At 41.8% G+C, this 11,409-nt stretch overlaps 1 protein-coding gene across 1 annotated transcript in view; it reads left to right on the top strand.

The window, feature by feature from the left end:
- Positions 1–11,409, top strand: part of LOC103368003 (synapse-associated protein 1-like) — a 35,178-nt gene that overhangs the window by 10,965 nt on the left and 12,804 nt on the right. The window contains exons 5-9 of the mRNA XM_008296226.1: positions 533–606; positions 758–897; positions 1,033–1,175; positions 1,871–1,920; positions 2,027–2,183. Of these exons, the coding sequence (XP_008294448.1) occupies positions 533–606; positions 758–897; positions 1,033–1,175; positions 1,871–1,920; positions 2,027–2,183 (564 nt within the window). The remainder of the gene's footprint in view (positions 1–532; positions 607–757; positions 898–1,032; positions 1,176–1,870; positions 1,921–2,026; positions 2,184–11,409) is intronic.

Genomic DNA, 11,409 nt, shown 5'->3' with positions numbered 1-11,409 from the left:
TTCCTTCCCACTGTTGCGGACTGCTTGCGGACTGCTGAAGCTTATAGGGAATCCAGATGCTTTGGATTGTTGGGTGTTTCTGTCTCTGCCTTTGTGAAGCGCTATGAGATGACTGTTGTTGTAAATATGCGCTATACAAATAAAATTGAATTGAATTGAATTGAATTGAATAAAATCAGCTTTACAAAGTTAAATATTGAATCACACTGAAAATAGAAGTTTGTAGTAAATAACTGAATTTGATTTGTCACAATCCTGATATATCAATTTGTGAAATTTTGAATTGCACCTTTAAAATGTCACTTGATTCAAACTGCAAAACCTTACTGATATAAACTGTGTAATCTTCACCTCGACATTGTGTCTCTGAGAGGCAGCATAAATGATGACATTATATTATCAGTGCATTTCACTTGCTAGCCAGGCAGCCTCTGTTGCCAGAGAACCAGGTGTGTGCTCATGTGTGTCGGAGAGATAAGACTATGGATTGATGGTTGACAGAAAGTGTTTGTGTGCTTATGTTTGTGTGTAGAAGCAGCAGTGCCTCCGTGGGTCGGCTACAATGAGGAAGAGACAATCCAGCAACAGATCCTGGCTCTGTCTGCTGTAAGCAAACACACCATTCACTACATATAAATGTGTCACCATGTCTGTGGCTGTGTTGCTCTTTGTTATCACTGACTGGATACATAACTGTAATGGTGTAGAATAACTAGCACGTTATGTAGAAACTGAACTCTCTGGTGGCTGATTCTAGGACAAGAGGAACTTCTTGCGGGACCCACCAGCTGGTGTTCAGTTCCACTTCGACATGGAGCACATGTATCCTCTGGCTGCAGTGATGCTGGAGGAAGATCAACTCCTCAACCGGATGCGCTTTGACCTGGTTCCTAAACAGTCAGTAGCCTTCAAACATTGTGTGGTTTTTGTGTGTACAGTTATATTTTGGAGATTATGAGCCTTCTCTGCTTACATTTACCTGTGGAGTCACTATTTAATAATATTCTAAAATGGACAATGTGTGTTTGACAGTGTAAAGGAGGAGGTGTTCTGGAGGAATTATTTCTACCGGGTGTCTTTGATTAAGCAGTCAGCTCAGCTCACAGCACTGGCAGCTCAGCAGCAGCAGCAGGACGGCGCGGACAGTGTTTCACCTGAGGCCGTCGTCTTAACAGGTCAGAAGTTTTAGATAAAGAGGTAGAGGTCCACTTGCATAATTTTAACACTGTCACAGGTAAAGGCATGGATTAAGCAAGGCAAGTTACTCTGTATTGCATAATTCATACACAAAGGGGATTCAATGTGCTTTACATCATGCAATAAATCTTTTTTAAAAGAAAGACAAATTGCCTCATGACAATACAACGCAAATTAAAATAATTGAAACTTTTTCTAGGAATTTATAAAAATTGATCAACGTTGGAACATGTCGAAAATTCTCTGAAAGCTTTTTCCAGCTCTGTGGCACACACAGACTAAGTACTGCTATTCTGTGTTTGGTTTTCATCAAATTTGACTTTTTAAATTAATTGCAGAAAACTGTCTAAATGTGCTTTGTTCTCTGTGTGGAGGGCATCTGTGCTTTTGGGAAACAGATTAGATTTCATCAGACCCTGAAAGCCAAAGAATTCATACTATATACAGTATTACTGAGCTCGGCAGTTTGATTTCGTCAAGATGGATCAGAGGATATCCGTGGTAAAAGTGATTTTTAGGAAAACTATGAAAAGCAGGTCTTCAGTTACAGCCGTCCACATTGTTCTTATTCAGCTTGCACTACAGTACTGTGGATGCAAATCCAACACAGGCCCGTAGTATTTGAGTAAATCCAGAGGTCAACAATTAATAGTACTGTCTTGTTTCTTTGTAGACAATGTCAGACCAAAAACTCCACCAGTTTCCATCAGTGACATACAGAAGGTAAAAGTACTGCAATGTCTTGATATTTCCAAACTATTTTTCTAGAAGTTAAGACCAAGTAAAGCAGTCAGTTACTTTTTTTCTGTCCCATCCATTTGACTTCCAGCCAACTCAGGAAGAAGAGGAGGAGATGTCAACAAGTCCCGGAGTGTCTGAGTTTGTGAGTGACGCTTTCGACTCAACAGCCATCAACCAGGAGGACCTGAGGAAAGAGATGGAGCAGCTGGTGCTGAATAAGAAGGACAGTATCCCTTCTCCTGATGGTCAGCTTTATACATTTCTCTGCATTTTTAAGCGAAATTTAATGCTAAAAATATTGACTGTAGCTGCTCATCCAATTAGGTTTTTATAAGTTTACGACTATCTATAGAGCTGTTTTCGGTAACAGAGGCACAGAGCCTGGGAAGGGGTCATAATATTCCAAGAAAGAACTCAGAATTTCTTAGATGAAAGTCAAGAAAAAAAAACACATGATACTGTCTGAGACAATGCCGTTTTATTCAGTTGTTCGAATTCTCTTCCTCCTACAGTTGTCTTTTCACAACTGTGTGTTAAAGTAATACGAAAACACAACTTGACATTTTATGCAGTGGACTGAGTTTATTCAGGCAGGTGTGTCTCATGTTTCTCACAATACAGTATGAGCAGGACCCTTTTAATTTGCTTGACCTCTAGTTATCGCCAACTATAGCAGTGCAGTGGGGTCAGTGCAAGTTAATTTCTTCATTCTGTCACATTTGCTGGAAAACTGTATCTGAAGTCATGTCACCTCTTAAATATTTTACTCGAGTTTGATTGGTGTTGAGTATTTTCTGCAACAAAGAAAGGAGTATCATAGGAATACTACAGGCAATGGAGTGTTTTTCTGATCCTGCTGTTTTTTTGCAACTTCACATTGCCACTGGTTACTTATAAATCATACTTTAAGTGCAGAGAGATGTGTGATAGATGTAGCATACTTGATAGTTCAGTTATACAGAGTTTTGACAGTCAGGGCCGAAACCGTGCATAGGGTAGTCTGGGACTCCTGAAAGAAAGCGGTCCGTCTTGAATTAGACGTTCAGAGAGGCCAGCCACCGCTGTCCGGAGGAGGGTGACAGGATTACATGAACAAGTTAGGAGTGGTCACAAGTCAAAGGTAGGCCTAGTTTTATTTGTCTCTTTCCAAGAAACACTCAAAGTTTGGGAGGTAGTTATTCAGTAGTGTCTCAGTAAAACCAACTGACAGGGGCAACCTAACGGTGGCAACAACCTGTTGGTTTGTGGATACTTAACAGTGGCAACGAAGCAAAGGTTTCACTGATAGGACCAGTTGCTCGGGTGAACTCCATACAAACTGGTTGACTACTGGAGGGAACTGGGTTCCTTACATTCCTTAGGGGAATAGTGATAAAACTACCAGAGTTGGACAGGGCTCTATAAATCTGTCATAAAAAAGTTGGACAGGACTATAAGACTGCGATGAAAGTCATAAAGAGAGTCATAGCAGGACTTAAAGCTGTTGTAAGAAGTCTGGTAGGACTACAACCATTAACAGTACTGTTTTAGGAAGTGTTGAGGGTTGAGACAAATAAAACAATGAAATAAGAAAAGCAAAAAAAATACTATATATAAAATGGGATGTTGTGGGAGTAAACCCATAGGAGACGCCAAATGCATGCAACAGATCGATCCAAAATCAATAAAACACTTTAAAAAATGGCAAAACAAATACGATTTTGAAGGTGAACTAGATTAAGAAAAATGAAAAAAAAATCAGTATGTAAAAAGAAAAAAGATTAGCATGAAGCAAATAAATGGCTAGAACAAGCAAAAAAGCAAAAAAAAAAAAAAAAGGTAGAGGAAAAAGAGAAGAGAAAAAAAAGAGACAAAAACAGAGAGACCAAATGTTGTTGGAGGACAAGGAAGATATAAATGCTGTCAGCCAGGCAAGGGGACGCCCCCGCCCAGCTGCAGCGCAAGAGCAGGCAGATCAGCCAGCGCCACAAAACGAACAACAGGAGGGAGCTCTGGGGGGAGTAAACAAAGTGCAGGCACAGCCTCACCCCATTCCTCCACCTGTCCCTCACACTTACCCCAAATTGTCAGATCAGGCAAGCAGTCCATCAACATCCATTTAGCTCGCCAATATCGGGCCACACAAGATCAAGGATTGGCAAAATTACTAATCCATTTGTTTCAGGGCAAGAAATGTTTTGGGCTCAAGATCAACCACAACAACAGGGAGCGTTAGATCTGGTCCTGACAGCGTGCAGAAACACATTCCAGTCCCACCCAGACTGGACCAAAATCACTGAAACCACCCAAAATACAGGAGAGTTAGTTCAACAATTTAGAGTGAGACTCCAACAGGTTAGGGATGGGGATTAGGCACCCCGAACCTAGTCAGGAACAGGCAGCGGCAGAATTGCAAAGTTCCGAGGGCACGTTAAAGATGGGATGTAGTGCTGGGGAGAGGACTAAAGGCCCCCTTGTCTGATGAAGTACGAATGAACATACTGCCGTGGTACCGTCTAGTCGGCGCACTGGTCGCATTTAGGTGTGTAGGCCAGGCGTGGTACGTGAGTGACAGCCCACACCTAGCAGAGGGGCGCAAGAGGTGAACAGGCAAGGCTGGTGAAAACAGTCAAAGTTCCTATAGCCCGTAGCAAAGTGGGGTGGGGATCAGACCGTCGGTTTCCAACCGAGTGGCTAATAACCATTACAGGGTCCTGTTCCATGGACTGGTGATCGCTATCGACTGAGTCACCGGCCGGTCGGATCGCAGAGGGCAGTAAGACCATGTTAATGGCCACCACGCTTGGCTCAATGTACAGTCAGGCCGCTATAAGCTGAAACCGAATGAGTGAGTAGGCGAATAGTGCTTCTGTGATCAGTGTTTTTGAAAAAAAAACACTGGGAAGCAGAAGGCTGAGTTGTCTCCAGGAGAGCATGGACGGAGACCTCAGTGGAAAGGGGTCTAGCCTGGTACTGCGCCCTGGGAGAGGGAGTTCCGAAGGACCTAAGTGGTTTGATGCACATCGTGGACTGAAGCCACTGGCAGCTGCGGATGGAAACAGGCCCCTAGCAGCAGTTAAACCCCAAATAGCTAAGTGCGTAAACATATGGTAATCCATCGTACAGGCTCACTAGCCGATTTGCTGCAATATACTGAAAACTATGGAAGATGTTTTAGGGTTTAAGTTCAACAACCAACAAACCCTGAAATATTCTATAGTGACGCTCCAGCCATGCCCTCAGCCCCACCAATGACTGTTTACTGGGCTGACAGACCTGCAGGAAACTATAGAGTGAGGGTTAGAGGCAGAGGCAGAGGAGCTCAAAGACGAGGGCCAAGAAAACCACAATCAGAGGACGTATGCTATCAGTGCAACAGAGCAGGCCATTATGCCAGAGATTGCCACAAAGAAGAAAGTAGAGCATGACTTACCAACCACATGCCTAATACAAAATCTGAGGTGTGGAAGCAGGAGAATGACTCCTATAATACAGAAACTGAAAGTTTGACTGAAATAGAAGTACATTATGTAACAGCATGTGAAATTCTAAAACTAGATGTAAAACCTGAAGTGCAACTAAATGTGAGAGGCAAACAAATAACATTCTTTTGTGATTCAGGTGCTGCCTCAACTGTGATAAAACAAAAAGAATTTCTAAAAATGAAAGCCACAAGTGAAAAAGTATTAGTAAAAACAGCAAATGGAAACTTGCATGTGGAACAATACATAGAACCATTGAAAACAACTGACCCACAGACAGGAAAATCCTGGGTCACAGCAATTCTGTTATCTTCAGCGTGCCCAGTTAACCTGTTGCGCAGAGACCTGCTGGAGGAACTGCAAATTGGTGTTGTTCCAACCCACAAAGGCATGAGAGCTATGAGAATGACATGCCAAAATGTTCTCTTTGAACCTGGACAGCCATACTATTGGTACAGTCTGGACTTGCAAAACAAGGGCCGAGGCAGTATCAATAAAGAATTAGTTAAATTGGCTCAAGAGATCACAAACCAAGTGGCAGATGTAATGCCTGCCGACGAATTACATTGCACAATGTACTACAGAGGAGCACCTGGCCCAGACAAGGATTTCAAGAAACATTTCTTTAAGCATACTCAAGGCACACTGCAGCTGACCCACCTTTACTGGGACGAAAGAGGTCACTGTGGAGCAGCCTGCAAGATCTTATCACCTTTAGACCGTCTGTGCAGAAGTGGCTATGCACCACACGTTTCCTTGACCATGCCAAACTATGCTGACTGGAAAGACATAGGCAAAATAGTGACTTGAGGAGAGGAGGTCACAGACTGGCAAAACAAAGGGTCAGGCATGCAATATAGCCACAGACAACAGTTGTGGTCAAAACAGCTAAATTGGCTCACTCATGGCAAACCAGAGTGCCATATGAGAAGAGTGGAGCCAGCCAGATCCTGAGACTTATTCCTCCTCACAGGAAGGAACAGGAAGCAGACTTATCCTCACTTCCTGACAGCTTATGGGCTACAAGTAAGACAGATGTAGGGTTAATTAAAGAATGCATACCGGTGAAAATTAAACCTAAAGGCTCTCACAGGCCATATCAACATCAATATCCATTAAAAACCAGAAGCAAAAGAAGGTATTAAAAGCACAATAGAGGGCTTGCTTATAGCAGGTGTTTTAGTCCCATGTGATGATTCACCATGTAATACACCATTGTTTCCAGTTAAAAAGGCAGCTCCTTCTGCTGGCTGGAGGATGGTTCAAGATTTGCAAGCAGTAAACAAAGCAGTTGAAGCCAGAGCACCAAATGTGCCCCATCCAAATATGTTGCTAAATGAACTAAAACCAGAAAATACCATCTTTAGTGTTACTGACTTCAGTAATGCATTTTTCTCCATTCCGCTAGACTAACACTCACAGTTTTGGTTTGCATTCACGTTTGAAGGTCAATATTACACCTACTCCAGACTACCACAGGGCTATACAGAATCTCCAACTATTTTTGCTCAGACTATAGCTGCATGTGTAGGGAAATTTGAACCACAATCTGATTTTTAAGTGTTAACCTATGTTGATGATATCTTAATTGCTTCTAAAGATGAAGACAGTTGTAAAACAGACACTCTATCCGTTTTAAAGCTCCTAGCTCAGTAAGGTCAAAGACAAATTGCAATTATGGCAATCTGCGGTTGAATATTTAGGTCAGAAAATCACTGGCCATGGTTGAGAAATTGTACAGGACAGACAATCTGCCATATTAATTCTACCTAGCAAATCTACACACACATCTAACAAAGATCCTATTGCCATTGGCAACGCAAAAGCTGTCTGCACAGCCAAACTACCAGCTCAACAGACGTATAAAGAACAATCTTATTAACACCAGAGACACTAGACACTGAACTACTAAGAGAAATGTAAAATAATGATGCAAAAAAGGAAAAACACAAGTGGTATAACCACCACTGCAAACCAAATAATGACAATCTTTTCAGGTGACCTGAAGGAAAACTTGTTCTCCCATCCTGTCTCCACAAAAATGCAGTGATTGTGAGCCATGGGCACAGCCATGTCTCAACAGGAGGGATGGTGAGGATGGTAGAACAACAGTTCAAGACTTTTGGATATTCAAATTACTCTAAACAGTTTTGTGATAGATGTTAAATCTGTGCAAAAAACAACAGTCAGGGAGCTGTGAGACTGAAAAGAGGACAATTTCCCAAACCTCAACACCCATTCCAACACCTATGCATGAATTTTATTGAATTAAACAAATGCGAAAGAAAAAAGTGGTGCCTCATAATAATAGACCTATTTTCTAAATGGATAGAAGCACACCCATGCATGTCACCAGATGCTATAACAGTAGCTGTTATGTGCTGGGGGCACATTTTTTACCCTTTCTTCAGTTTAGCATAATTTACCCCCGCTCTATGTTTGTTGGAGCTTGTTTTTTGTACATTTTAGTATTTTTTCAGGGGAGCATGTTTAGCTCAGTTTTTTTAACGGTAATTGACAGTTACTGCTCCGCCTATAAATAGGCTGGCTTTCTGTTCTGTTCTCTCTCTTGTTCTTGCCTCCTAACCAGCTTCCCTACAGGCTCCACCTAGATGCGACGTGCCTCGGACCCGTGTGCGCACTCGTAGCCCAACTGACACGTTGGCAGCCTTCCCTGATGCCGGCCTGGCATCTTTTCCTCTTGATTTTTGGATTGTTTGACCCGGTGGGATCGGCCAGCCAGTTTTCGTTCCTTGGACTTAGGTTGGTGTGATTTCTTTTAGTTCGGTGTTGGAACCGGCTTCAACGGCCCTGTATAGGGTTGGCCCGGTGCCGCATCTTTTTGTTTTATTTGGCCGACCTGCCGGGTCCACCTTTGAGTTGTGACTTTGGTTGTTTTTTTGGGGGGCACGGGGTGATTGGGAGTTCATTCATTTTTTTTCAAATTGTTTTTATATTAAAACACATGAAAGTTAAAACTACCCTCGTTCCCCGTGTTCCCTTTTTAAATATGTTTGTGCCTTCTCTGGGCTCTAACAGTAGCAATGATACAGGTAAGAGAGATAATTCCCAGGTTTGGCATCCTAGAGAAATTATACAGTGACAATGGCACACATTTTGTAAATGAAGTTATAACTAAAGTAGGACAGTGCTTAACTATAGACCTAAAAAATCATTGTGCGTACCATCCACAATCAGCTGGATTAGTTGAAAGAAATAACGGCACACTAAAATCCAGACTGTGCAAGTGCATGGAAGAAACAAGGAAAAGGTGGATTTATTGTGTACCATTAGCTTTACAGAGTATGAGAATTGCACCTACAACAAGAGGGTAAAGGCCATTTGAAATAATATTTGGAAGACCATATAAAATACCACAATTCAAATTCACCTATGATATTGGAAAAAATTAGAAAATGACGTTGGCAGATTATAGAAAGACCATGCTAACCAAAAGAGAAGTTGTCTCTTCTGTTATTCCACCTACAGGAACACCAAACAATCCAGCTGGGCTGGAGGTGAAAGCACGTGACTGGATCGTCCTAAAAGTCATTAGAAGGAAGCCCTGGTCATCTCCAAGGTGGGAGGGACCTTATCAAGTACTCCTAACCACCCCACCGCCATCAAAATCGCTGAAAGAAAATCCTGGGTTCATCTTTCCCACTGCAAAAGGACACAAGTCAGTCTCACAGATTCATAGAGAGAAGTCTGGGCTAAAAAAGGGAGCTGAGAACAATAAGTGCAATTGTCTCAAACCCAGTGAAGAATTGACAACTCGTGAATCTATACTTAGGAGACAGACTTCTACCTTTTGCAGGAAGGGAGGATGCCACCACCAACTGATGACGAGAGGCAGCGAGACCACAGGAGACCACGCTGGCTTCAATGTCAACAGTGTGAGTTGTTTACATGTGCATCCCTAATCATTATCCTAGTTGTGGCATTACTGCAATGGTTACTGATAATATACAATAAAGAAGGACTTGACCAATCACATAGACATGAGACAGACCATGTGGGTGAACCTGATAATTTGTGGTACCAGACAGCAGTTCAAATTATCCAGACAACACACAAATCAGAGCTGTTATGTGTGTTTTAAATTACCTCATTCCACTCCAACTAGCCCCATCCTCACACCATGGTCCGCTCAAGTAAATGCCACATTAAATGTGTTCATGGGAGAAAGACACTCGATTAATTGCACAAACAACATGACAATGCGTTTGTGGGTTAGACAGTCAGTTAATTTGACTGCCCTCAACCTGAAGGACATGGATGTGACAAGTTATGCACCATATGAGGGAGGGTACGGCTGCCCTACCAATATAGTCTGGATATGTGGTAAACACACTTACCTCTACCTACCTAAAGGTTGGTGTGGGCACTGTCACTTACCTATCTGATCCCTGCATGACCATCTTGAACACCTACTAGAACAAATAAAAAAGAGAGATTCTCCAGACAAATCTGGATCTGTGGAGTTGGTTTAAATCTGTTCACTACATGTGTCATACCGTGTCTCAGAGCTATGATTAATAATGCTATTCATTCTACAGTAGCACAGTATGTTCTGATCCAGGAGGGCACTGACCCTCCTGTCGACTCATCCAATGAAGAACACCAAGTGTAAATAGAATGTGAAGTGAACCTTTTATGATCTCTCTTATGAAAATAGAATAGAATAGAATGGAACTTTATTGATTCCTTTGGTGGAAACCTCAGAAATTGCTGATCTAACAAAGTGTAAGTGAGTGATGCTATCAAGGGATGTACACACATTCAAGAATGATTTTTTTTATTTCCTCTATTTTAATCTGTCTAATGATGATGATTATATATAACTACATGTTCATCATGAATATAATTTTTGTGTTTCTCCTCTTTGACACTCTCTAATCATTCATCTCTCTCCGGTTTTTTCATGTCGCCTCCTGAGATGCTGACACGCTCCACATGAGACGTCGCTGAGAGACAGCAGGACGATGTGGATGGTTTCCCCTAATGTTACTATCTGTCTTGGAGATTTTGTGTCCACATGTGAAAGTATTTGAAAACAAAGCACATTGTAATCATAAACAGGAGGGAATGTTTGAATAATGCTATGTTAGGATCCAATGATCTTTGTGAAAAGTATGAGAATGCTGTAAATGTTCATTGCCTCTATTTCACCTTGTTCGTGTGACAGAAGGACAAGACATCTAACCAGGTAGTCAAAACACCATGCCTACGCACACACACATTTGCGGGAGGTTGTCTTCTGTTTTCTGTATATAAGAACAAATGCTTCGTGCTTTCAGTTAGTCACTTGTTCAGACTCTGTGCTGCACATGTTGATCCTTGCTGCAAGTAAAACTTTGCTTTGACTTAAGAGACGACTCTGTGTATTGATTTGGAGCAGTTAGGACTCACTGAAAAATTTTCCTAACAACAGCACAGAGTCTGAACAAGTGACTACCGAGTCAAGAAACATTGTAGCATTTATACAGGCATACAAAGAACAAGTGACATCAGACTAAAGAAATGTAGCATTTATACAGGCACACAACAGCTGCTCCCATCTGCTGAGCACAGAATTTTTATAACATTCCCTCCTGTTTATGATTTATGTTCTTTGTTATCCGGATGCCTTCACACGTGGACACAAAAACCCAATGACAGGTATAGTCATTTGGGGAAACCATCCACATCGTCCTGCTGTCTCTCAGCAACGTGGAGCGTGTCAGCATCTCAGGAGGTGACATGAAAAATGAAAAGGAGAGATATACGATTAGAGAGTGTGTTGAGAAAGAGGAAAAAGAAGAGAAATACACAAAAGAGTATATGTGGTTATATATGATCATTATTAAGATAAAATCATTCCTGAATGGATGTACATGTTACGTGCCAGTCAATGGAGACGAGGACCCAGTTGCAGAGTTGAATACAAAAATGTTTATTTACAAAAAATGACTTTCACAAAAACTCGTATGTACAAAGTAGCAACGAAAAACACTCTCTAGAGGAAAAA

This window comes from Stegastes partitus, unplaced genomic scaffold, assembly GCF_000690725.1.
Source record: "Stegastes partitus isolate 25-593 unplaced genomic scaffold, Stegastes_partitus-1.0.2 Scaffold1112, whole genome shotgun sequence".
Classification (NCBI taxonomy): domain Eukaryota; kingdom Metazoa; phylum Chordata; class Actinopteri; family Pomacentridae; genus Stegastes; species Stegastes partitus.
Note: the sequence above shows the minus strand (reverse complement) of the source record. Positions and strands in the feature narration are given on the sequence as shown.